Genomic DNA, 27,421 nt, shown 5'->3' with positions numbered 1-27,421 from the left:
AACAGAAATTTTTTAAAAATTTAGCAATGACATATTGAGAAATACAAATTTCCACAGGATTTTGAATGAAGAAATATGATATGGAAGTTACTGTTTATAGCATTTTTGGTCATTTTTCAGAAAAATAGTTTCAACAAACACTCAGGTCTTTATTGTAATTTTTAATATGTAGCTGTCATGTACTCTTCTGGTAATTTTTAAATTGTATTATCTAGAAGGTAAAAAAGCTTCCTTGACATAGAATACATGAGGACACATAGATCTACTTTTCGAAAAATTGTAATATAATTCACATAGCACAAAAATTGCCCTTTGTGAACAAGTCAATGGTTTTAATGTTCATGAGGTTGTGCGACCATCAGCACTAATTCTAGAATATTTCCGTCACCCCTGAAAAAAACCCCATGCCTCCCAGTTCCTTCCTCCCATGGCAACCACTCATCCACTCCCTACTCTATGGATTTGCCTATTCTGGATATTTCACACAAAGGCCACACAATATGTGGCCTTTTGTGACTGGATTCTTTCACTTAATATATTTTCAAAGTTCATTCATGTTGTAGCATGTGTCAGTATTTCATTCCTTTTTATGGCTGAAAATATTCCTTTATATGGATATATACCACATTTGGTTTATCCATTCATCGGCTGATGGACATTTGGGTTGTTTCTGATCTTGAGCTGTTATGAATAATGCTGCCATGAACGTTCCTACACAGGTCAATTTATTTGGGGGACATAGTTAGGAATTGCTGGGTCATACTGTAACTGTATGTCTAACATTTTGAAAAATTGTTCAATAGCAGCTGTACCATTTTATATTCCCACTAGAACTGTTGGCAGTTTCCAATTTCTCCCTATCATTGCCAAGCTTTGTTATTGTCTGTCTGTTTTAATATAGCCATCTGAGTGATTGTGAAGTGCTATCTTATTGTAGGTTTAATTTGCATTTTCCTAAAGAGTAATGATTTCATTTGCTTATTAGACATTTGCATATCTGCTTTAAAGACATGTCTATTCAAATCTTTTGCTCATTTTTAAATTGGGTTGTATTTTTATTTATATGTATTTAAATATGAGTTCTTTATATACTCTGGAATCTAAATCTATATCAGATAAATGATTGGTAAATATTTTCTCCCGTTCTGTAGATTCTTTTCATTTCCTTGATAGCTTCCTTTAACACACAGATATGCTTTTTATTTTTTTATTTATTTTTTATTTTTTTTAACACACAGATACGCTTTTTTAAGAAGACAAAACTCAGGCACAAGATTGGAAGCTTTCTTTGCCAAGATTTAGATAGTTCTGGGGCACCTGGGTGGCTCAGTCGTTAAGCGTCTGCCTTCGGCTCAGGTCATGATCCCGGGGTCCTGGGATCAAGCCCCGCATCGGGCTCCCTGCTCGGCAGAAAGCCTGCTTCTCCCTCTCCCACTCCCTCTGCTCATGTTCCCCTCTTGCTGTGTCTCTGTCAAATAAATAAATAAAATCTTTAAAAAAAAGATTTAGATAGTTCTGCTATGTTTATTAAAATGAATCACATAATTTATTTTATTTTTTTAAAAAGATTTCTTTCTTTCTTTCCTTCTTTGAAAGAGAGAGTGTGTGCTTGCATGCATGAGAGCAGGAGGAAAGGCAAAGGGAGAGAGAGAATCTTAAGTAGGCTCCACACCTAGAGCAGAACCAGATGCTGGCCTCGATCTCATGACCCTGAGACCATGACCTGAGCCAAAATCAAGAGCTGGACACTCAACTGACTGAGCCACCCAGGCGTTCCCATATAATTTATTTAAAGTAATTATAAGATGATGAAAATAAAGTTCAAAAAGGCATTGAGAGATGGTTTTATTGGCAAAATTATGATAGAGAGGTAGTATATGAAGTTACTTAGGTGACTAAGTTTTCCTTATAACTAAAAAGTTCAGTTACCACATTAAAATTTTAATGCAAAATATACTACATGTGGAGCTTTAGTCTCAGGCCTGGAGCAGCAGTGAAATGAAAGTTACCACACCATTCTAGTCCCTGGATGTCAGTATATTGTCCTTCACCTTCCACCCTGCAATAGTGAAAAACAAATTTGTTCATTAACCAAGACCAAGAATTTACAGTCCAGGTATAAGATTGTCTAACATATTACACTCTACACCTGAAGAATTATATCTTTCCACTTTCAAACTTTGATTTAAAATTCAGAATCCTAAAAATAAAATAAAATAATAAAATTCAGTATCCTGCTTTTATAGTGTACCAAAACCATTACTATGCCAAACAAACATTGTTGTTACACAAATTTTGGTGTCTAAGATTTTAGGATCACACACACTAAGTTTACACAAAACCAAACAATCAGTTAAAAAATGAAAAGTCCATATTAGTTCATTCATTTATTCAACAAATATTTATAGACCATCAACTATGTGTGAGGTGCTATGTGGGGGTTTTCTTGGACTCTTGGGAGTAGTGAAAATGTACTTCACATAAACAAACAGACCTTATGCCATGGGTTGGATTTTTTCCCTTCATTAACATCAGTGGAAAAAATTTGTGTCATCAGCACAGACTTGGGAGTCAAAAAAGGTGAACGCTCTTCTGCCTTCCTCAAAATGTATTTATATCAACCACTTCCTAACAATTAGGTTGCATTTTCAATTCTGGAAATAAAGGGATATTTATAAATGAATATGAGCCTCTGGATGACATGGGATGGTATTCAGTGCAAAGATTAAGCTTTTAAAAGTATGCATTTGGGGCACCTGGGTGGCTCAGTGGGTTAAAGCCTATGCCTTTGGCGTGGGTCTGATCCCAGGGTCCTGGGATCGAGCCCCGCATTGGGCTCTCTGCTCAGCGGGAATCCGGCTTCTCCCACTCTCTCTCTCTCTCTGCCTGCCTCTCTGCTTACTTGTGATCTCTGTCTGTCAAATAAATAAATAAAATCTTCTAAAATAAATAAATAAATAAAAGTATGCATTTGTTTCATTTCATTTTTATTTTTCCTTCAAGCATAAGCCCAGAAAGGACAACAGTGAGTACATTTCTACAATTCAAAAACTAATTTTGCTTACATTAGAAAAATTAGGTTAGTAAAAATACACACATATATCAGGTCCAAATCCAATAAACAATTATGAAATTATCCCCCAAGGCTGCTTTTTAAAAAATTTATCAGGATAGTGGTGTCTGTGTGGCTCAGTTGGTTAAGCATCCAACTCTTAATTTTGGCTCATGGCCTCAAGGATGTGAGGTCAAGCCTGGTGTCGGGCTCCATGCTGGGTGTGGAACCTGCTTAAGATTCTCTCTCTCCCTCTCTCCCTGCCCCTGTTTCTTTCTCTAAAATTAAGGGGGAAAAAAGTTTATGAGGATATTTCAAGTCAAAGTAATTTTTGGCCTAAATTTTCTCAATAATTGTGACAAGCTTTCCATTTCCAAGCTGATGGCAAAAAGTTCTATAGCAATAGGAGAGGTAAGAAGAAATAAAAGAAAAGTCTAATCAATTATCAATAAGAATATTTTCTTTTGGAGGCTCATGATGGTCTTAGCCTCTCTTTATAACATTTTCCCTAAAAAATAACGCAACAATTCTTTTCTTTTCTTTTCTTTTTAACAGAGAGGGAGGGAGAGAGGTGGAGGAGGGGCAGAGGGAGAGAGAGAATCGTAAGTAGCCTCCATGCCAGCTCAGAGCTCAATAAAGGGCTCAATCTCATGACCCTGAGATCATGACCTGAGCTGAAATTAAGAATCTGATGCTTAACCAACTAAGCTACCCAGGCGCCCCAATCAAACAATTCTTAATATATTATAAATATATTTTAATGAAATATATTACAAAAGAATAGCATTGACTAAATAAAACATTTAAGCAAACATACCTGAAAAGAACCTTTTAGAATGACAATGACTTTTTATTTTAAGCCTACCTATTTTCATTGAAGTTTCCAGTATACTTTGCCCCATTTGGGAATGTATAAGTCCCCAATCCATGAAACATATTGTCCTTAAAGTGTCCTTCATACACTGCTCCTGAAAAATGCTCAAGTCTTCCAAAACCATTCATCTGTTTGTAACAAAGGAAATGACCTCAGTAACTAACATTCAGTTTCCCTAGAGTACTTAAAAAATGTACATATATGTCTATCATCTACTTAGTTATTATTTAATCTATCACTGTATCACCCTTTTTTTCCACAAAAATAAGACAACATCCACCATTTCTCATTGTCCTTCAAATGCATCTCTTTCTGAAGCCTGCTAAGTCTAATGTTCTTGAGCTGGGGCATTTCAACACCTAGGGGGTCAGGGATGATGATAATAGGGTCCTCAAGATATCTTGAACATATCAAAAATCTTAAAGGATAGCCAGTTTAGTTAGCACAGAAACAGTACAAAGAAGTTGTTAGGAAGAAAAATTTGTATTCAGGCAAACCTGGTTTCATCACTCACTGGGCAAGAAACCTAAGCCTGATTTCTCTCATTTGTAAAATAGGAGCATGAGTGGTACCTACCTCATGAGATGCTATGAGGGTTAGATGAGTAAATTATGTAAAGCATTTAGTTTACTCAGTGAATAGGAGATGAGAAAGATGATAATAAAGATGACAGGAGGCCTGGCTGGCTTGGCCAGAGGAGCATGTAACTCTTGATCTTGGGGGGGGGGGTAGCTGGGGGGGGGGGGTGAGTTTGAGCCCCCAGCCACCAAGCAGAGATTATTTAAATCAACAAAACTTTAAAAAAAAAATGACAAGGGGTGCCTGGGTGGCTCAGTGGGCTAAGCCTCTGCCTTTGGCTCGGGCCCTGGGATTGAGTCCCACATCAGGCTCCCTGCTCATTTGAAAAAAAAAAAAAAAATCTTAAAAAAAAATGACAAACCCTGTATGACTTTAATATCACTCCTATGTTCATATCAGTTATTTTTACTGTATAGTCTACTCACATGTGTTTTTCATTAATGGTGAAATGTCAGGAATCATTTAAGCAATAGGCTTACTTAACCGCTATCAATATTACAACAACAATACCTTGTCATCTTTCCAGCTTCCTGTATAGACAATCCCATTAGGAGTGGTATGAATACCTATTCCATTTCTCTCAAAGATTCCAGAAGATGTTCTTATACAGTCACCATCTAAACAAGAGAGAAATATATTGTAATCCATTATGAACGGGAACCTTGTTTGACTAGGTAATAAAGTATTTATGTTCAGGACTAATCACAACTGCATCTCTATGGGTCTCTTTGGCTCCCTAGCATTGAAACCAATGAGGCCAGAGATAAGGAGCTCCATGGACTTAGAAGGTCTTGTTTTTGTTTTTAAGTTTATTTATTTATTTGCTTAAGTAATCTCTTCATCCATCATGGGGCTCGAACTCATGACCCGAAGATCAAGGGTTGTATGCTCTTCTGACTGAGCCAGACAGGTGTCCCTTAAGTCACATAACCATTAAAAAACACACCTGACAGGAAGACCGACAGATCCCATACATGGGTTCCCAAGGCATACTATCTAGACTTAACATTACAGTTTAAATTTAAAATCTGGGAGCGCCTAGGTGGCTCAGTCGGTTAAGCAGCTGCCTTCAGCTCAGGTCCTGATCCCAGGGTCCTGGAATTGAGCCCCACATCAGGCTCCCTGCTCAGTGAAGAGCCTGCTTCTCCCTCTCCCTCTGCCTGCCACTCTGCCTACTTGTGCTCTCTCTATATCTCTGTCAAATAAATAAATAAAATCTTTAAAAATAAATAAAGAAATATAAAATCTGTCCATCTATTAGTATTTCTGTGTCATTTTGGTTAATGGAGTTAATATCCCAATACTAGTTTTACAAAATTTATAGTCTCATTTTTTTACTGTTAAGCTATTTAATTTTAGTCTAGATAGAAAAAGTAATTGAAATGTATGCTTACCATACTTGTCTCCATTTGGAAATATAAAGTTTATCTTATACACTTCAGCAGCTGTTTTAAAAGATTTAAGAAAAGTCAGATAAACTTAAATATTTTTATGTGAGAAGACCTTGTAACAAATGTGCTTTAAAAGCCAACCAAACTGGGGCACCTGGGTAGCTCAGTGGGTTAAAGCCTCTGCCTTCGGCTCAGGTCATGGTGTCAGGGTCCTGGGATCGAGGCCCGCATCGAGTCCTGCATTGGGCTCTCTGCTCGGCAGGGAGCCTGCTTCCCCCCCCACCCCCCACCCACCTGCCTCTCTGTCTAGTTGTGATCTCTCTCTGTCAAATAAAATGGGTAAAATCTTAAAAAAAAAAAAAAGAGCCAACCAAACTGACTCACTTCATATGATCACAAGCATATCATGATTACTTGGCATTCCCATTTTCTAGTATAGGGCCCTGGGGAAATGAATAACTTTGTCTAGATAATCTATTTTTATTTATTTGTTTATTATAATAGCTTTATAAATATATAATTCACATGCCACAAAACTTACCCTTTAAAAGTATACAATTCAATGGTTTTTTAATATATTCAGACATATGCAACTATCACCAGAATCTAATTTTATAATGTTAGCAGTTAGTCTTCATTCCCCTGGTTTCGACTCCCATGTCTTCTTTACCCCCACCCACCTTACCCCAGCCCCAGCCCCAGCCCCTGGCAACCACTAATCTACTTTCCATCTCTATGGATTTGTCTATTCTGGCCATTTCATATAAAGGAGTCACACAGTCAGTGGTCCTTTATGATTGGCTTCATTTACTCAGCATAATGTTCTTAGGGGTTCATCCATGTTGCAACAAGTAGCCATGCTTTTTGCCACCAAATAATAACCCCCTGTACAGAAATAACAGTTTGTTTATTCATTCATCAATTGGTGGACAGCTGGGTTGTCTCCAGTTTGGGCTGTTATGAAAACGTTGCTATGGACATTGATGTGTCAGTTTTTGTGTGGTTATATGTTTTTCTCTCTCTTGGGTAGCCTATATGACCTATTGATGCCCTCACAGAGGTAAAGTGGAGTGAGGAATTGGCAAAAGGAGGGAATAGAAAATAAAGATAGTAAATGATAGTAGGGAGACGTAGGGGTGAGGTCGTCTAAACAGAATGCGATTAGAATGGAGACCAGGTCAAAAGAAAGCATTGAGGGGAATCTATGCCTCAAAGCCCTGGGACATTTAGTGGACTAAATCACTAGATATTATTTTTTCCAATACCAAAGAAAAACATATATAGAGAGAAGATAAGTAAATTCTAACTTCTGGGACAACAGAGTCTACCAGAATATTACTCAAAGTGTGGCTCATGCCTCAGAATTACTTGGGATGCTTGCAAGTTCCTATACTACTGAATCAGAATCTCTATGGGTGGGGCAAGAGAACTGACATTTTTACTTAAAAATTAATTTAGGTGTCAATCGAGAAAGACTGGAGGCTCATCCCCTTTGAGGAAATATAACACAATAGGTAGAAGACTTTAAAATACTGTAACATCCTCAGAGAGTAAGGGAGAGTGTAGTATCCTTGAGACCGAAATAGGCGGTTATGAAAAAGAACCAATTAGCAATCTAGGAGATGAATAACATTAATTGGTGTAATGACTGAATAGCAGAATGGATACAGCTGAAAAGTAAATTAGTGAACTGGAATACAAAGTTGCAAATTTTTCCCAGAAAAAGGCACACACAAAAAGAGACAGCTATCACTTGAGCAAAGCCTTTCTTATCTCCCTTATCCCCCAGACTCGTCTAGGAGTCTCCACAGCGCCCCGGGCTGATCCCTACTATTGTACTTAGAACCCTGTTAAAATAACGCTTTGGTGCTGGAATCTCCAATCTCAATACCCAGCTCGTCTAGGTCAAGGATCAGGGATTAGTCAAATGTTTTTTTTCTCACTCTAGCGTCCAGCATAGTACTGAGTTGTAGGTGCTTAGTACTTGTAGGTAGGAACTGAACAATCTTTAAATGCTTATTAAGCACGGCACATAAGTTGATCATACAAAAAAACCAAAATGTTTTCAAATGTCCTTAAATGGTTCCACATTTGAAACGTTGTAATGTTAGAGCGAGAGGGAATGTAAGACATGGAGACCATCTGGCACCAGAGAGGAAACTGAAATCCGGAGAGGATGTCATTTGCCTCAGATGTCACAACAGCAAATCGACGGCCGAAACACAGCTAGAATCCAGGTGTTCTGATTCCCAGGCCAGGGGTGGGGGTGTGGGGTTCTCCGTGTCCCCACGTCATCCCCGGTGTAGACGATCAGGAAATAAGTCACAACCACACAGGCGCTACCAGTGGTCACGCTCTGGCTTAATGCGAGTTCTACTTAGAGGTGACCTTCCCGGCTCGGGGCATTGGGAGGAGGGGCACTCACTTGACAGAGGTGTGCCGCAAATATTTTCTTGACTCTGCGGTTCCTCCTGGGCCGCCAGTTCTGTGGCATTGAGGGCAAGAAGCGCTAACTCCGCGCTGAGCGCGACTCGGTCGCCGGGGCGACGAGGCACCTCTCACCCGGAAGCGAATATGCGAGGGGCCGACGTTGAGCCAATCGGAAGGCAGCGGGTTGTGCTGCCGCAGCTGGGCCGCCGCGGAGCCGCTCCGGGTGAGATCACGGTGGGTGCCGAAACCCCAGCGGGACCCCTTCGGCCCCGGGTGCTTCCTCCTGACAGCCGCCCCGGGAAGCCGCGCTGCGAACCCGCCATGGCCTCCCCCTTCCGCGGACAGGGGATGTGTGCGTGTTTGCGTGGTCCGCGCGCCGCCCTGGTTGTCAGTGTGCGGACCCTGCTGCCGCCTCCCTCTCCGGGGGTGGTCAGGGTCTGAGGAGCATCCGGCGGGGGGGGGGCATCCAGGCAGGCTGGCTGGGGCGGGTGAGTCTGTGCTAGCAGGAACCCGGGTTGTCCGCACCCGGGCTGGAGGCGAGGGAGCTGATTTCAGCTACGAGAAGGGTTAAGTGTTGCGTTGAAGAGGCTCGGGTTTCCTTTCCTGTCTCTTGTCGGCGTCTGGAACTGAGTATATGATGGAAGAAAGGTACCAGGTGTAGGTATCTGCGTGGAGCTGGATGTATGGGGTCAGTCAGAGGTTTGCCTGGGAAGGGAGGGTGTGTGATCAGTTTTCAGTGCCCTGTTTGGTGATTCTGTTCCTGGGGGCCTGTTCTGGGTGTGAAACAAAGGATCCTCTTCGAGCCAAACTTAGGTTCCTGTGTCCACGGTGAAGAAAAATAGTTGGAATCTTCCCAGGCTAAGTGGAATAGAATAGAGACATTTAATCCGCGTAGATCATACAACCTGATTCTCATTCCCTTGAAGACATCTGGGGTGAGTCGTATTGGTACAGCCAGCAGTCTTCCTTCAACATTTTGAGAGCAGATCTCAGATGAGGTTGTAAAGTTGACATTTTCTGGGTTGGTGTGAGACAAGTTGTTGCTCGTTTATTTAGGCAAGCTAGCTGGGGCGTGGTCTGGTTGGCTAGCCACTCTTTAAAAATCAAAGCATATTATCTTCTTGCCTTTTTCCTAATGTATTTTACTTACACAAACTTACCTGGACTGGGTGTTTTTTGAGCTGAATCTGATTTGTATATCCTTTACCTTTTTCTGAATCCTAGAAGTAATAGATAATTACTGATGCACAACTTTACAGAATTTCAGTTTGCCTGATTGTTTTGGTCTCCTGCTAAGCTTTTAACGACCCTAAGTTTTTGTGAGTATAAGTACCACTGTTTTTACAGAAGAATTTGAGGTAGTTGGGCTTCTTATGATATTCTTATCTAAGAGATCTGGAGTCAGGAAACTTGCAATGAAGGGATTTGAAATTTGTATTGGAAATGTGTATTAATCATTTTTAATTTTCCATATTTTATTCTGTTTTGACACATCGGGGACCTACCTGGCCAGGAAGAAGCTGCCCTTCCTAGGGATAGCTAATTCACCCTGACCTGTGAACACACCTTTCATATGCAGACCAACCCCCATCACCTACCTCCTTTATCATAATTTTTGCACCCCAAGCCAATTCCTCCCTCCCCCTAAATCAACCCAGGGCCAGGTCACAGGCAACTAGGCACAGCCCCTCTGCCCAAAGCCTGCTGGGATTATTTTAACTGGCCAGTCCTAACTGTTTACTCTGCCCTGCCTTTCCTGCGGAAACCCTAAGAAAGGCTGTGGCTTTTGCCTTCCCCTGGCTCCTTTGTGCCTCCTGACTGACACCGGTGCTTCCTCCTGTGGACCTGGCCTGCCGTGGCACGGCGCACCTCTCTCCTTTCTGGCCAAATGGTGAATAACATTAAACTTTTCTTTTGGTGGCATTGATCTCTCCTTTATAAATTAAGACCCAGGCACAGATCAAAGGAGGTCTTGTTTATCACTAAACTTTGAATTGAGGAATTGAAGATACAAGGTACATGTGTGTGGTGAGGAGGAGGAGGAATGGTAGGAAGCATTTGGCTTTGGTGTCAAACAGATTGCTTCAAACCCTGGCTCCAGACTTTGCTTCTATACATTAGGTGGCATTAGACATGTCATATAATTATCTGTGCTCTAGTCTCCTCCTTTATAAAATGTAGAAAATTATCTTTACCATACTAGATTTTTAGAGGTTTAAATGAAATAATCTTACCTTTCCCCTTAATGCAGACTTGTTTGCTCAACTACCTTCAATAGGTCTCCATGTGAGTATCTAATTGGCATCTCAAAGGTCACAGATCCAATGAACTTGTGACACCCTCCCTGATTTTTTCCTCCCCAGTATTCCAGTTCTGAACTCATGACACCACTATTTACCCAGTTAACGTAGGCTAAAAAATCTCACAGTAATTGTAGACATTTCTTTCTCATACTTTTCATCTCATTCATCTACATTTAAAATACATTCAGAATCTGTGACCACTTTTCAACTCTACTGCTCCCATCCTAGTCCAACGCACTGTATTTTTTCTGTATTTGCTCTGCCTGAACAACTGCAGTAATTTCCTAGTTGGCATCCTGGCTTCTCCTCACTGTGCCCCTGCCCCCCCAACCTCCCCCACCCCAGTCTCTTTATTCTTCACATAGCAGCTAGAGTAATTTTTTTTTTTAAGACTTTTTGTTTATTTATTTGTCGGAGAGAGAGAGAGAGTGCACAAGCAGGCAGAGTGGCAGGCAGAGGCGGAGAGAGAAGCAGGCTGCCTACTGAGGAGGGAGCCCAATGCGGGACTTGATCCCAGGACCCTGGCATCATGACCCGAGTTGAAGGCAGCGGCTTAACTGACTGAGCCACCCAGGCATCCCTAGAATAATTGTTTTAAAATGTGAGTCAGTCCTAGCCATCTTTTGCCTCAGCTCTTTAGAGATTTCCTATCATATTTAGAATTTTAAAAAATTTTTCCAAAAAAAATTTTTTTCCAAGTCACTTTTAGTTAAACAGATTAAATTCTAGTTTTTTTTTTAAATCTAAAGCTACGGGGCACCTGGGTGGCTCAGTCATTAAGCCTCTGCGTTCAGCTCAGGTCATGATCGCAGGTTCCTGAGATTGAGCCCCACATCAGGCTCCCTGCTTGGCGGAAAGCCTGCTTCTTCCTCTCCCACTCCCCCTGCTTATGTTCCCTCTCTCACTGTGTCTCTCTCTGTCAAATAAATAAATGAAATCTAAAGCTACATAAAACCCAAAGCAATCTATTTTTCTATCTGAGAAAAAGCTTCTTTTTTCCTATCTAAACATAATTCTTGGCATTGAAGTAATCTGAATTCACGTGATATACGCTGTCAAACTTTTCCAAAATACTTAAAGCCCTGCTTTGGAGAGAAATTCTCATGTTACAATACATATTTACATATTTTTTCTCAAAAACTAATGACACATTTATGAGGTTAATAGGCATGTAATGGGACCATGATACTACTAATGATACTAAAATGAAAAGCAGTTCATTTATACAAAGCGTTCCTGTATGGTACAGTATGAAATGGAATCACAGAATCTCTGTACATAAATGAATCACCAAAAGAAATAAGCTCACTTTAAGATTCATTCTTTTGTTTGGAGCAGAGATGGCCAAGTTGTGATGTATAACAAAAATATTGTGTATAAAATCTTCGAAGTCAAGTATTAGCCTAAATTGGCAATAACTGCAACTTAAGAACCAAACCCAACCAGATCTTTACTGTGGCAATGCAACCTTAACTTTGTGGCCTGCCCGCTTTACTGAGGTAACAACCCCTTCTCTCTTGCCTCTCCTCACAGTGCTCCCCCTGTCTCCAGCTTTTTCTTGGCCTTCTCTGCTCTCTGACCTCATCTGCTCTCCTCACTTCAGTACGGACCCATCAGACTTCTTACTGTTTGTCCAGCTCAGTGCATTGAAGATGTTCTGGACCTGGCACCTTCCCCTCGGAATATTCTTTTCACAAGTATTTCATGGCTCATTCTCAGTTTGTTCAGGTTGTCTGCTCAAACATGATCTCTCAGAGGCCTTACCTGACTACTCTCTTGAAAATAACAGGCTTGGGATTTTTCTTTTTCTGTACAGCATTTAACTGGCATTATCTGTTTGTTTATTTGTATCTTACCCTTTGAAGATAAGCTTCATGAGGAATTTTGTCTTCTTTGTTGTTATATCAGTTGTTGGCTCATGTATTCTGGTGCTCTGTTATTAGGTGCATATATATTTATCATTGTTATATCTTCCTGATAGATCAGCCCCTTTATCATTATGAAATGTCCTTCTTTATTTCTAGTAACATTTTTTTTTGCTTTAAAGTTTATTTTGTCTGATATTAGCACAGTCACTCCAGCTTTCTTGTGGTTGCTGTTTGCATAATTTATCTTTTACCATCTGTTTTCTTTCATTTATTTGTTTCTTTGAATTTAAAATGATAAATAAATAGCATATAGTTGGATCATTTTTTAAACTGAGGTATAATTGACATATAACATTAGTTTCAGTTATATAACATAATGATGTCATTTGTATATATTGTGAAACGATCACCACAGTAAGTCTAGTAATTAGCATCCACCACCTTACATAGTTACAAAAAAAACTTTTTTTCTTGTGATGAGGATTTTACAATTTATTCTCTTAGCAGCTTTCAAGTATGCAATAGAGTATTATTTACTATAGTCCCCATGCTGTACATTATATCTCCATAATGTATTTATTTTATAACTGGAAGTTTGTACCTATTGACCCCTTTACCCATTTTACCCACCCTCTACCCACCACCTCTGGTGACCACCAATCTGTTCTTTTTATCTGTGAGCTTGGTTGTTTTTGTTTTTAAATTCCACATTTGAGTGAGATCTTACGTATTTGTCTTTCTCTCTCTGACTAATTTCACATAACAAAATGCCCTCAGTGTCCATCCTTGTTGTCACAAATGACAATATTTCATTCTCTTTTACGGCTGAATAGTATTCCATTGTATATACCCATATGTATATGATTTTGAGTTAATATTTTCATTTTCTTTGGATAAACACCCAGAAGTAGAATTATTAAACTGTATGATAGTTCTATTTTGAATTTTTTAAAAGATTTTATTTATTTATTTGAGAAAGAGACAGTGAGAGAGAGCATGAGAGGCAAGAAGGTCAGAGGGAGAAGCAGACTCCCCGTGGAGCCGTGATACCGATGCGGGACTCGATCCCGGGACTCCGGGATCGTGACCTGAGCCAAAGGCAGTTGCTTAACCAACTGAGCCACTCAGGTGCCCTCTATTTTAAATTTTTTGAAGAATCTCCATACTGTTTTCCATAGTGGCTATGCCAACTTACATTCCTACCAACAGTGCACAAGAGTTCCCTTTTCTCCATATCCTTGCTAACACTTGTTATTTCTTGTCTTTTTGATGATAGCCATTTGCACAGGTATGAGGTGATATTTCATTGTGGTTTTGGTTTGTATTTCCCTGATAATTAGTGATGTTGAGCATCTTTTCATGTACCTTTTGGCCATCTATATGTTCTCTTTGGAAAAATGTGTATTCAGATCATCTGCCAGTTTTTTAATTGAATCATTTGGGTTTTTTTGCTATTGAATTGTATGAGCTCTTTATATATTTTAGATATTAATCTCTTATCAGATACATGATTTGCAAATATTTTCTCCATTCAGTAGGTTGCCTTTTCATTTTGTTGATGTTTCCCTTTGTTTGCAGAAACTTTTTAGCTTGATGTAGTCCCACATTTTCATTTTTGCTTTTGTTGCCTTTGATTTTGGAGTCAGAGTCAAAAAATCACACCAACACTGATATCAAAGAGTTTACTGCCTATATTTTCATCTAGGAGTTGTTTGGCTTCAAGTCTTACATTCAAGTCTTTAATCCATTTCGAGTTCATTTTTGTGTGTGGTGTAAGGTAATAGTCTAATTTCATTCTTTTGCATGTGGCTGTCCAGTTTTCCCAACACGATTTATTGACCTCTTTTCTCATTGTTTATTCTTGGCCCCTTTATTGTGAATTAATTGACCATATATGTGTGAGTTTGTTTCTGGGATCTCTATTCTGTTCCATTCATCTGTGTGTCTGTTTTTATGCTAATAGTATACTGTTTTATTACCACAGCTTTGTAATATAGTTTAAAATCAGGGATTATGATGCCTCCAGCTTAGTTCTTCTTTCTCAAGATTGCTTTGGCTATTCAGGGTCTTTGTGGCTCTGTGCAAATTTTAGGATTATTTGTTCTAGTTCTGCAAAAAATGCCATTGGGATTTTGATAGAGGTTGCATTGAATCTGAAGATTACTTTGGGTAGTATGGACATTCTAATAATTATCAATTCTTCCAATCCATAAGCACAGACTATCCTTCCATTTATTTGTATCTTCTTTGGTTTCTTTCATCAATGTCTTCTAGTTTCCAGTGCACAGTTCTTTCACCTCCTTGGTTAAATTTATTCCTAGGTACGTTCTTATTTTTAATGTAGCTTATTACTTCTTGAGTTAAAACTATTTTCTTATAGGAATATGCAAGTCTAAGAGAATATCTTAAAGCTAGCTTTGGGGACGCCTGGGTGCCTCAGTGAGTTAAACGTCGCCTTCTGCTTAGGTCATGATCTCAGGGTCCTGGGACTGAGTCCCATATCAGGCTTCTTGTTCAGTGGAGAGCCTACTTCTCCCTCTGCACCTCCCCCTGCTTGTGCTCCCTCTCTCTGACAAATAAATAAAATCTTTAAAAAAATGAAATGAAATAAATATCTAGCTTTGGCTGTATTTTATAATTTTAATGTATCATTTTCATTTTTGCTTTCTTTTTGGTCTATATCTGTTTTGCTTTATATATTTAGGTGTTCTGATGTTGGGTACATAAATATTTACAATTGTTGGAACCTCTTGATTTAATCCCCTTATCATTATGTAATGACCATCTTTGTCCCTTGTTAGTTTTTGCCTTAAAGTGCATTTTGCCCAATAAAAATATAGTTGTCCCTGCTTTCTTTTGGTTTCCATCTGCATGGAATAGCTTTTTCCATCCCTTCACTTTCAGTTGGTGTCCCTAAAGCCAAAGCACTTCTGTTGTAGGCAGCATATGGTTGGGTCTTATTTTTTCATCTCTTCAGCCATTTTGTGTCTTTTGCTTGGAGAAATTAACCTCTTTACATGTAAGGTAATTACTAATAGGTAAGGGCTTAATACTGACATTTTGTTAATCGTTTCTTAGGTGTTTTATAAATCCTTTGCTCCTTTCTTCCTCTCCTACTGTCTTTGTGAGTTGATGGTTTTCTCTAGTAGTATGCTTTGATTCCTTTCTCTTTTGTATACATACTGTAGATTTTTGCTTTGTAGTTTCCATGAGGCTTACATAAAGCATCTTATAGTTATAATATTCTATTTTAAGCTGGTTAACAACTTAACTTCATTTGCATGCAAAAGCTCTATACTTTCATTCTACCCAGGCAAAATCTCTGAACAAGGTCTGTGTCTCTGAAAGTGTATATGTAAATTAAAATTTTGTTTATCAAATCACGTATTAACTACACGAAGAACATCTCTTTTCAACTAGAGTTTTTTAAACCGTATACCAAATCTAACCAAATCGGGATCTAGGACTGGGGCTTAAGCATGTGTGTTTTGAAACTTCTCAAGGTATTTCTGATGCATATTCCTGGTTAAGAAATCTGTGTCGGAGAAACTCAATAAATATTAATCCTCAGAGGGATGTGCTTGTAAAGCTTTTGTTAAAACAATTTATCTATGCTTCCCCTAGACTGACCCTTTTCAAAAACATGCATTTCCTTATTTCTTTGTAATGGGCTCTGTCCATAACTGTGACAAAGGATTGTCATACTTGTCTAGTTTTATGATGTGTGTATTAATTTCTCTCTTGCAGGCGAAAATGAGTTCTTCAGTAAGAAGAAAAGGCAAGCCAGGCAAAGGAGGTGGAAAAGGGTCGTCTAGAGGAGCCAGAGGAGGCAGGAGTCACACCAATAAATCGCACGGGGGCGGGGGCGGCAGTGGTGGTGGCAGCGCTGGCAATCGGAAGGCCTCGAGTAGAATTTGGGATGATGGCGATGACTTTTGTATCTTCAGTGAATCAAGACGCTCATCCAGGTCATTATGCTTTTTTAATATTTAAGTATAGAAATAGTATCAGTTCGTGACCTGTGGGACAGCAGAGAGCTAAGAGGAAGGGGGGAAAATGCCAAGTAATTCTGGTCAAGTAAATTGTAGCTCTTGTTTTAAAACCTTGCAGTCTCCTACTCTGTAACCTTTTCTAGAGGCTTCCCAAAAAAGCCACCTAATGGCTTTTTTTGGAAGGTCGAAATCTGAGGTTAACTTCAACTTTCAGGCCACTGTGAATCAAATATAATGCTGTTGCTGTAACTCATGTTACCAGAAAAGTAAGTATTGGAAATGGCAAAAGTGGTGAAAATTATTTTGACTATTTCTTACACATTGTAGTTTGAAAGTCCCCGAATGCTACTTGTTGGTCCTCTCTGTCTTTTTAGTTGATGAATTATCTCTTTTCCAGACATATCAGCCAAAGCTTCGCTGGTGCTTTGTGTGATGACCCGTGAGAGAGTCATATCCAGGCTTCTTTCATCTTCACCTTTCAAATATGAACAGATTCTGATAATTCTAATGAATATTTAGTAAAAGTATAGGTTTTATTGCTGCAGGTTATATAGCATAGATAGAGAATTCTCACTGTCTGCAAGCTGTCCACGGAATTTTTGGAGATGGAAAGGTTTCTTTAAAGCTACACGCACACACACTCTCTCTCTCTCTCTCTCTTTTGTGGAAATAACTCCCAACTAAATATTAATTAGAAAGGAATATAGGTGTGTGCTAGAGCTTAACTGCATCAAACATGCTTTTAACTTAAATGAATACAAGTATTTGCACTCAGAAAAAGAAAAAAGAAAAACAGATAGCATTTAAATAGTTTAAACCTGCCACTGAATGAATCTGAGCCCCATAGTGAGCAAGACATGGAAGAAGTATAGTTCCCTCGATCAGTCTCTGTCTCCAGGTGCTTTTTGTAGTTGAAGCCACTTGATGCACTGAGTATGTGATTTTAGGGCTTAAATACATATTTTTATATATACTCCCTAATATAACCAAGAACTTCATCTAATATTCAACCAGAGAGTCTACAAATGTTTTTTTGTTCTAAAAGAAAAATGATCATTTTGGACATACTGAGAGCTAATATATCATTCTCAAACTTGACCCTTTTTTAAAAGGAATCTAGGAAATTTCTAGGGGAATTTTAAGGTATATTTTCACTTTACCTGCTGACTTAAGAGCCTAACTTCTGAGTTAGATGCAGCTCCCTTCTTTTTGAAAACATAAACATTGTAACTGGGGGTTCTTATAGCCTTAGGCATCCATTCATGCTGCAAATATGTACTGAGCGCCCATTATGCACCCCACACTGTGTTAGGGACTAGAATTAGAGCAATGAATAAGAGAGTGTTCTTGTCTTCATAGAAGCAAGTTTGAGGTATAAAGACCATAAATGATATATAATATGCCAGGCAGAAAGTGCCCTGGAGAAAAATGAAGATAAAAGAGGTAGAAAATGCCAAAATAAACTGCTGTTATTTTTAAGTGGTTGCTGTTTTATGTAGAGTGATCAGGGAAGGCTTCTCTAATAACATGTCCTTTAAGCAGGGACGAGAAGGAGAACATTCAAGGCAGCGGGAACACCACGTACAAAGCCCCTCAGCCAGGAATGTGCTTGGAAGGTTTAAGAAGTGGCAGGGAAGCATGTGGCCAGAGTGGATGGGTAAGAAGGAGAGTAACAGGCAGTTAGATCCAAAAGGCTAATGCTATGTAGGACCTTAGTGTCCTTTTTAAGGATTTTGGCTTTTGCTTTGAGAAAGATAGGAGGCCATTGTCAGCCTTGAGGCAAAGGTATGTGACATCAGTCCCTCCTGCCAGAGTTGCTACTATTCATTGTATGCCTTTATGTGAATTAGAAAATGGTGCCCCTTTCTTTGGGCAGTTATAGCCCTAGAAGCATGGCTTGTAAGCTAACATGGACTGGATTTGAACACTTGCTGTCCCATCCTCCCTCATCTTCCTCCTATCCCCACCAGGAGCCTTTGCACAGTGTTCAATCTGCACAACTATACTCGGTAGCCCTGACTCAGTATTCCGTTTGTACTGTCTATAGGCAATTTACATCTAAATCTTGAGTTCGGGGAAAAAATCTGAGCTAGAGAAGTTAATGTATGAGTCCTCTAAATGACCGCAATTTAGAACTGTGAGATCGGATGAGACGGACTATATAGATAGAGAAGAGGTCTGAACTTTGAGGCCTGGGCTACTCTAGGCTTTATAGCTGAGAGAGATTAGGAGAATCTGTCCAAGGGGATAGGGGAGTTGCCAGAGGAGTAGGAGGAAAACTAGGAGAGTTTGGTTTCTGGAATCAGGAAATAAAGCTGCTCTGAAGGGGATTATCCAGTTGGATAGGGTGGGATCCATAAAGGGGATACTTGTCGTGAAGGAGTGCTTGTGAGAGCTCAAGAGAGATGTGCGCTCACAGCTGGCCCCTGGATTTGGCGGTGTGGGTAGCATAGGTGACCTTTATTTCTTTAGTTGCACAGCCATTGCCTTACATAATTATGGTTTCTTTGTTTATTTTTGGTGTGAATTTTTCTTTATTCAAGTCTAATGAATATACAGTCTTTTAGTAGTTTCAGTCACACAGAATAATTGTTCGGCAATTCTGTATGTTACTTAGTGCTCATGAGGATCAGCGCCCTCTGCATCCCCATCGCCTGTTCACCCATCCCCGGGCTCCCTCCTCCCCGCTGACGGCCACCAGTTGGATCCATGTATTTAAGAGTCTGCTTTTCCGCTTGTCTCTTTTTGTTTTCCTTTGTTCATTTGTTTTTGTTTCTTAAATTTTACATACGAGCGAACTTCTAAGAACTGTCTCACCAAATTCAAATATATAAAACATCATATTTAACTATGGTCACTGTGTTGTACACTACATCTCCAGAACATACTCGTCTTATTACTAAGTTTGTCCCCTTCTATTTCCTTTAGCCATTTGCTGCAGCTCTCCCTCTGCCCCATAGGAATGATCACTTCCCCTAAGCAGGCCTAGAAGATGCAACATTTTCTTTATTCCCACAAAGGTGCTGTGTAATCTAGTTATGACCCTAAGACTGCTGGAGAACACATGTGAAGGCCGCCAGGAGTTTCTTGAACCAATGGAATGGGCTGCACATTTTTGCATCGTGTTTATTCATTTGAATTCAGGATTATTGGAGACTCCTGTTTTATTGAGGACTGCAGTTATGCAGGCCACCAGGGTAAGATTAACTAAGAAAATTATCTTATACATGGAAAGGTTTATAATCCAGATGTCCCTCACCTGCCATTTCCTAAGAATCAGGTAATTTCAGTTTTTCATTGGTATCTCCCTTTTCTGTGAATCCCAAGCCAGATCTTACACTGTTTCTGTAGGTGGCATGACAGTTATATGCCTAGCAGAAGATGAGCTGACAGGATCTCTTCTCTCTGTTGCCATTTTGGTCTTATCTCACAGCTTTACTCCAAGGCCTCAGCTGGTGAATGTCTGCACCTTAGCTTCAGTAACAGTGTTACTGAAGTAGTGTTCAAGACTCTTGATGGGTAGTAGGATGAGGCACGATTTTCTTAGTGTAGTGTTTGATTTTTCTCCTTGTAATTTTGGTTTTAGGCCTCACTGAATTATATATCTAGAGCATAGGTCTTGACAAGAGCTGTTTGATATAGTCGGTGAGGAGAAGCCCTGATTGTAGTGTGTGTCAGAGAGAAAAGGAAGGAAAATGGAGACAAAGACAATGATTTAGATAACCCTTCTGAGGAGTTTTACAATAAAGGGCAGAGGAGGGAGAAGAGATAAGGCAATAGTTTGAGGGGGAGAATTTGGTTTGTTTTTTTTTTAAGATGGTAGAATTACACAGGATGTGTGTGTGCTGATGGGACTGCTCCAAGAGGAATGAAGAACTGACGATGTAGAGGAAAATACAATGCTGGGATTCTTTCCTTGAGGAGACTGAAGATTTTGGGATACAGTGTACAAACGGAGGGATTGACTTTAGGATCACAGTGGGCATGGAGCCTACTTTAAAAGAAAGAAAAGAACGTTAGAAGAAATGATAGACTTGGGGCAACATTTCTTTTCAGAAACTATGACTAAATGACTAAAACCATAATCGATTATATTTTCTCCTTTGCTATCCAGTGTTGCAAGTTTATATGTGTGGTTCTTTTCAAAGTCTTAATATTGTGAATTGAGATTTTAAACATAAAAAGTTTCTTCCATTTCCTAGATTTGTGAAAATTTATAATGAAACATGCCAAATGAAAAAAAGAAATTTAGTGAATAATGTTAAACTTTAAAATTTATTATTGTTTTAAATATTAAAAAGAATCCCTAAAAAAAAATCTAAAATCTAACAATGAAAGATGAGTGAAGTAAATTCCATTGCATCTATATCTATACGTACCCATTTAAAGATACATTGTAGGAGGGCTCCTGGGTGGCTCAGTGGGTTAAGCCTCTGCCTTCGGCTCAGGTCATGATCTCAGGGTCCTGGGATTGAGCCCCACATCGGGCTTGTGCTCAGCAGGGAGCCTGCTCCCCCTGACCTGCCCGCCTGACTCTCTGCCTACGTATGATCTCTCTCTCTCTGTCAAAAAAAAAAACCAAAAAACCGCCACCACAACCAACAACAATGACAAAAAACACATTGTAAGAGAATATTTAATCTTAGAGAAATACCAGTTTTATTTTGATAAGCAAATAAAGCAAATATAAAAGATTATATTATACTGTATAGTTTTATTTATAAATGTGAAAATAATTGATGTGAATTAGAATGACTTCTGTTTTCTACTTTTCTCCAGTGAACATGTATTTATTATTATTTTTTTTAATGAGGAAGTAATGATAATTTAGGTAATATTTCTGAAGCAGGGCCTAATATTCACAAGTAAGATGAGACCCTTCATTGTTTTCAGATTGGGTACCCAAAATAGAATGAAATAATATTTGTGTGTAACACATTTTTTTTTTGAAAGTCCTCTATTCCAGCAGGAGTCATCCTACTATTAGTTTTTCCAGAGCATTCTTGAGTTAGTGAAGCCAGATTTAATGATTATCTAATCAGATTTTTTTTTTCCAGCAGCAGCAAGATAATAAAGTCTGGTAAGTACTGTGGAAAACAAGGAATTCTTCACATTCATTGTTACCATTTGTAAGGTAGTTGACAGTCCCGCTGGTGCTGTATATATTTGGGGCCTGTGGGGTGAGTGTCAAAGTTCTGGTCCCAAGTCAATGTGTCCTTTGCAGACCTAGCAACAGTAGTGTAAGAAAAGGAGAGGCACGCCCCAGATGGAAGCCCGAAGCCAAAGTGCCCCTTCAGACCCTGTACATGACTTCTGAGAACCAGGAGAAAGTGAAAGCTCTTCTCCGGGACCTGCAGGAGCAAGACGCGGACGCTGGATCTGAGTAAATCATTTTATTTGAGTAAATTCGTATGTGAAGGAAGCTGTGTTGGCAGTGGGCAGGTCCCACGTGTCTTTGGGACGACTTTTCAATACTGATCCTATGGTGACAATGTAATTAGTTGGAAGTGAGCTGAGAGAAATAACAAGAATAACTATTCAGCAACAGTTTCGGAGTGAGTTCGTATTGCAGTATCTGCGAGCAGTACAAATTGCCTTTTCTCTTTTTTTCCGAGGACAATGCTGAAACAGACTCAGTAATTGCTTTATTAACAGGCTCCTGAATAGAACCTTGGAGTAAACAAGCAGCGGTGTTGTTGTAGGAGCAGATACCGAGTTGATGAGATGAAGGCTTAGGGATACACTTTCTCATAACCGTCTGCCAAAGAGAAACAACTTGGACTCTTTGACTGTTTTGCTTTGTGATTTCAGTCAAAGAAGTCAATTCATCGCATTCGCCACAATTAATGGGTGGTCAGTGGTGAACAGCTCCATCTCCAGCTTATCTATAAATCTCTTTATCTGCTTTAGATTTAGGAAAGGTGGTTATGCAGCCAAGCAAAAAATGAGGGATGGTTTTTATGAACGAGGAGAGAGAATAGCCAGGGCTTCCGTGGTTAAGAATATAGGCTCTGGGGTCAGACTGCCTTGGTTAAAAATCTCTGGTTGCTCTTTACTGTATAACCTTTGGCGATTACTAATCCTCTCTAAGTTTTAGTTGATCATCTGAAAAATGGAGATTCCAATAGTATCAGATTAGTGGGAAGACTTTTAAAGAGACAGACCATATAAAACCCTTAACATAGTACCTGGCATGTCATAAATGCCTGGTGAATATTAATTGCCAGGATATAAATGAATAGATCAATAAAAGTTTAAATCAGGGGGTGCCTGGGTGGCTCAGTGGGTTAAAGCCTCTGCCTTCGGCTCAGGTCATGATCCCAGGGTCCTGGGATCGAGCCCCGCATCAGACTCTCTGCTCAGCAGGGAGCCTGCTTCCCTTCCTCTCTCTGCCTGCCTCTCTGCCTACCTGTGATCTCTGTCTGTCAAATAAATAAATAAAATCTTAAAAAAAAAAAAAAAGGTTTAAATCAGTGACTAAAGAAGAGTTAGGATCCTAAAAAAAAAAAAAAAAAGAAAAGAAAAGAATAGTTAGGATCCTGGGTCCTTTGGCTCCTTGAACTAAATTCTTAGACTCTTGCTTAATTATTCTTTGAAGTACATGGAAATTAGTATCTAATGTAAGAAATATTACCTTTGGCAGAAGAGGCATTTCCGGGGAGGAGGAAGATGATGAACCCGAGTGTGATGATGAACAGTACTGGTCTGCTGGACGAGAAGCTTCCCTTGTTCCTGACTGTGACCCTTTGGAATATGCTGGCTCAGGCCCAATGGAGCCTCATAGTCCAGAGTTTACCGTCTCGACATTTGCAGTGCAGAAGCTTTCCAGGTGATTGCTTTCAACATTGATGGGAGTTAGGGGAGAACTGAAGAGACTGAAATCATACTATAAACCCAACTACCCCTCTGGAGTACTTTCCTAGTGTGTGGGTTGTGGCAGTGCCTGATACATGTCTAATATCTTCTCTTTCAGAACAAGGTGATTAGGGAGTATTACCAGAGATACTTTTTCAAAATACAGATCCTACCTATATATGGTGATAACTTCACACAAACGTGTATAAATGAATTTCACTTCTGTGACTTGCTACTACTTAATATTTTTGTCGCGTTTCACACTTGTAGGTACGGCTTCGACACTGAGCGCTGTCAGGCAGCCCTGAGGCTCTGTGATGGAGACGTCGGGGCATCACTAGAACATCTGCTCACACAGTGTTTTTCAGAGACATTTGGGGAGAAGATGAAGAGCTTGGAGGCAGTTACCCGTGTCAGCTTGGATGAGTGTGTGGAACAGCGGCAGGAAGAGGCATTTGCTCTCAAGTCCATCTGTGGAGAGAAATTTATAGAAAGAATTCAGAACCGAGTCTGGACCATTGGATTAGAACTGGAGTACTTGACGAGTAAATTCTGCAAATCCAAGCAAAAGGAAAGTACCAAAAATACACAGGACTCTACACTTGAAGTCTGTAAATTTTACCTCAAAGGAAATTGTAAATTTGGATCAAGATGCAAATTCAAACATGAAGTGCCCCCAAATCAGATTGTCGGAAGAGCGGAAAGAATTGTAGATGATTCTCATCTTAATGCCCACGAAGATGCCTCTTTTTTATATGAACTCGAAATTCGATTTTCTAAAGACCACAAATACCCTTACCAAGCTCCTCTTGTGGCATTTTATTCCACCAATGAGAATCTACCTCTGGCTTGTCGTTTACATATTTCCGAATTCCTTTATGGCAAGGCCTTGACATTTGCAGAAACTTCAGAACCTGTTGTGTATTCTTTGATAACCCTTTTAGAGGAAGAATCAGAAATAGTCAATTTACTGACAAATACCCATCACAAGTACAGTGTCCCTCCTGTGAACTTTCTGCCGGTATCCTCTGGGACCAGAATAAATAATCCTGTCTGTCGTAAACCAGTGATTCCAAATAATTCTTTTGCTTCAAATCAAATTCCTGAAGGTATGTAAGGCCTTGATTGCGTGGAGGGCCTTGTGGAGGGGGAGTTCAGAATGGTGGATTGAGGAAGTCAGCGTTTCCGAGGGCTGTGCTTGGATCTCCTGGTGATCTTAGGCAAGTCATTCTCCTCAGTCCATGGGCAAAAGGTAATGAGAATCCCCTGAACTGTGGCCTGACTTTAATTGTAAGTGCCATGATTGGGCTCTCTGCATTGAAGGTTTGTAGCGTTATGTAAGTTTATTCAAGCAATTGGGAGCTGGAAGAACTAGAGCATCTTCCGAGAAAAACTGTTCCGTTTAATTCCTTTGGATTCACGTGTTTACTTCTGATGCTTTACATGGAATGACTTTCAAATGAGTTTTTAGAGATATTTCTCTTGCTATAGTACCCTAGTCCCCCAAAGTTCATTAGCATAGGGCTACATTTATGAATCCCTAAATCCTCAAAGAAATGTTTGTGCAATCTTCTGGCTTTATTGAAATCCAGATTTGCTGTACCGATTCTTACACCACAATTAAACTCCATGTTCGAAGTTCAGCAAAGAATTCTCTTATTTGTTGCCATCTTTCTTGAGAGAAACAAATTTTTATTATTTCACAAGAGTTCTTAGGTAAACATCAATAAGTAGAGAACAATGAAATTGCATTGAGATGGGGATGGTGGACAGATGGCTGGGTTCACTCACTAGCCACTTGCTCCCAAACGGCAGCTTTTAGCATGTGGGATTCAGATATATTCCTTGAGAAATGACAAATGGTGTGGCATGGACTTTTTTTTTTTTTTAATTTTTTTTTTTAAGATTCTATTTATTTATTTGACAGAGATCACAAGTAGACAGAGAGGCGGGCAGAGAGAGAGGAGGAAGCAGGCTCCCCGCCGAGCAGAGAGCCCGATGCGGGGCTCGATCCCAGGACCCTGGGATCATGACCCGAGCCGAAGGCAGAGGCTTTAACCCACTGAGCCACCCAGGTGCCCCTGGCATGGACTTTTTTAAGTAATAGCTTTATTGAGATAAAATTTACCTACCATAAAATTCACCCTTAATTTCAAAGTGTACAATTCAGTGGGTTTTTAGTATACTCACAGAGTTGTACAACTGTGACCACCGTCGAATTCCAGAACATTTTTAACCCTAAAAGAAACCCCATACTTAGCTTATTAGTGATGAGTCCTTATTTCTTCCTTCCTTCAACCCTTGAAAACCATGAATCTACATTCAGTCTCTACGCATTTGCCTATTCTGTAAGCTTCATAGAAATGGAATCGGACACTACGTGGCTTTTTGATTGGCTTCTTTCACTTAGCATCATGTTTTCAAGGCTCATTCATATTGTAGGGTGTATCAGTACTTCATTTTATTGCTGAATGATATTCCATTATATGAACATGCCATATTTTGTTTACTGATTTATCATGTGATAGGTATCTGGATTGTTTTATATCATGAGATTTTAGGAACACTTGCAAATAGTTGAAACTTTCAGTTAATTCCTTGAATGTGAAGAATCTATGAAATTAACAAGGTGTGCCATGATGTTTTTCTTCTTTGTTTTTAATTTGGTTTAGCAACAGCCACTTGTACTTGATTAAATTCATTTGAAGGTGCATTTTAAGTTCTTTGGCAGTAGTAGTTGTTTGAAATGAATGAACCTGCTTTACTCAAGCTTTTAAGTTTTTTCTCCATCTTAAACGATTTTGTTGTTACTTTATTAGATAGTGACTTTCCTCCTTTGCTAAAGAAAGGGCTCCATATCGAAAATGTTTCCTTTTATCCCCTTCAAGTTGAAAAAGAATCAGAACCTGAGGAGGAGACAGATGAGGATGAAGGTCCTGCACCAGTTATAGTGGAGAATGAAAGCTATGTGAACCTTAAGAAAAAGATTTCCAAAAGATATGACTGGCAGGCAAAATCAGTACATGCTGAAAATGCTAAAATCTGCAAGCAGTTCCGAATAAAACAGGTAGGGTATTCTGAGAGACTGGCTAGCATTGCTTCCTAATGTCCGGGTGAATGGATTAGGAATTAGGAAGTCCCTAGTATATTTTTGTTTCTCTTTAACTCTGAGTGGTCAAAGTTTCTGCATGCCACAGCAAACTTAGGTGCATGTTCTAGATAGTTTTGGAAAATCCAAAGGCTGGTGAAATGAAACACGCACATATATACCAAATGTTCTCGAAATCATGTGACTTTGGTACTCTGATAGATGATCTGATAAGTGAAATCAAAATTAAAGCTGATTTACATTAGAAAAAGATAGTGTAGAAAGGAGAAGGCTAAGGAGGGGCCCTTACCCCACTTCAGAGAATCGCAGGGTAACTAACTTACCCAAGATCACATAGTTACTAGTGGCAGCAGCGATTCAGGCTAACTTTCTGTTCCTCAAGTCCATGATGTTTTATCCCATTCACAAGAAGATTATTTTAAAAGAACCAATGAGTGAACTTTTAGGGCAGAGTTGGGTGTAGGACAAAAGATTGTTTAACCACTTTGGGGATTGGATTAGATGTGTCTAACAGCTCTTCTAATTGTGAAGTTCTGATTCTGATTCTTGACACAGTATAACACTATAGCATATTGTAGTGCAACAGCTGTAGAATGTCAAAGTGAATAGAAATTCACACCATAAGTAAATAGTAAGACTGTAGAAACAAAAAATTCCACTTTGAATTTGATCAGTTTGTGTTCAGAGGTAATAAATTTATATAATAAAATTATATGCAGAAAATGATGTGTTAATATAAATTTCAAAAATACATCTTTAGTTTTAACATACACTACAATGTTTACTGACCATTGGAAGTCAGACTGAGTTACATAGATGTGATGCCTGCCAAAAAGAACCCTTTCATGAGTGCTCTTACTGTTACTGACTTTAGTAAAAATCTGATGTTGTATAGAACTATGCTGTCCAATGGGGTAGCCCCTAGCCACATGTGGCCGTTTAAATTTAAATTAAACTTAAATAAAGTT

The 27,421-nt window shown here is 39.3% G+C and overlaps 2 protein-coding genes across 8 annotated transcripts in view; one reads left to right on the top strand and one right to left on the bottom strand.

Annotated features, from left to right (window-relative positions):
- Nucleotides 1-1,757: 1,757 nt before the first annotated feature.
- Nucleotides 1,758-8,441, bottom strand: LOC111158481 (MORN repeat containing 2). The gene is made up of 5 exons (XM_022520524.1): nucleotides 8,322-8,441; nucleotides 5,900-5,950; nucleotides 5,016-5,122; nucleotides 3,918-4,054; nucleotides 1,758-2,059 (listed from the first exon to the last, which is right to left on the bottom strand). Exons 4-5 carry the CDS (start codon nucleotides 4,052-4,054, stop codon nucleotides 1,957-1,959), a joined length of 240 nt encoding a protein of 79 aa, XP_022376232.1. The 5' UTR covers nucleotides 5,016-5,122; nucleotides 5,900-5,950; nucleotides 8,322-8,441; the 3' UTR covers nucleotides 1,758-1,956.
- A 73-nt stretch (nucleotides 8,442-8,514) lies between these two features.
- The window catches only part of LOC111158355 (putative ATP-dependent RNA helicase DHX57), a 58,633-nt gene continuing 39,726 nt past the window's right edge, over nucleotides 8,515-27,421 (top strand). The window contains exons 1-6 of one of the 7 annotated variants that reach the window (XM_022520342.1): nucleotides 8,515-8,549; nucleotides 16,245-16,465; nucleotides 21,714-21,872; nucleotides 23,133-23,318; nucleotides 23,615-24,453; nucleotides 26,233-26,411. In XM_022520342.1, coding sequence (XP_022376050.1) covers nucleotides 16,251-16,465; nucleotides 21,714-21,872; nucleotides 23,133-23,318; nucleotides 23,615-24,453; nucleotides 26,233-26,411 — 1,578 coding nt within the window. In that variant the 5' untranslated portion in view covers nucleotides 8,515-8,549; nucleotides 16,245-16,250. Of the gene's footprint in view, nucleotides 8,550-8,892; nucleotides 9,015-9,906; nucleotides 10,218-16,244; nucleotides 16,466-19,509; nucleotides 19,687-21,248; nucleotides 21,570-21,713; nucleotides 21,873-23,132; nucleotides 23,319-23,614; nucleotides 24,454-26,232; nucleotides 26,412-27,421 lie in introns of those variants that run through there. The other 6 variants (XM_022520340.1, XM_022520343.1, XM_022520341.1 and 3 more) reach the window with 6 other exon arrangements.

The sequence above is a fragment of the Enhydra lutris genome, unplaced genomic scaffold, assembly GCF_002288905.1.
Source record: "Enhydra lutris kenyoni isolate GAN:26980312 unplaced genomic scaffold, ASM228890v2 scaffoldscaffold59, whole genome shotgun sequence".
NCBI classification, from domain to species: Eukaryota; Metazoa; Chordata; class Mammalia; order Carnivora; family Mustelidae; genus Enhydra; species Enhydra lutris.
Note: the sequence above shows the minus strand (reverse complement) of the source record. Positions and strands in the feature narration are given on the sequence as shown.

Excerpts from the sequence above, each read along its gene's own strand:
- LOC111158481 (XM_022520524.1), bottom strand. The coding sequence starts at position 4,054 with ATGAATGGTTTTGGAAGACTTGAGCATTTTTCAGGAGCAGTGTATGAA. Across the intron at positions 2,060-3,917 it reads GGAAACTTCAATGAAAATAG|GGTGGAAGGTGAAGGACAAT; the intron begins GTAGGCTTAAAA and ends TCACTATTGCAG.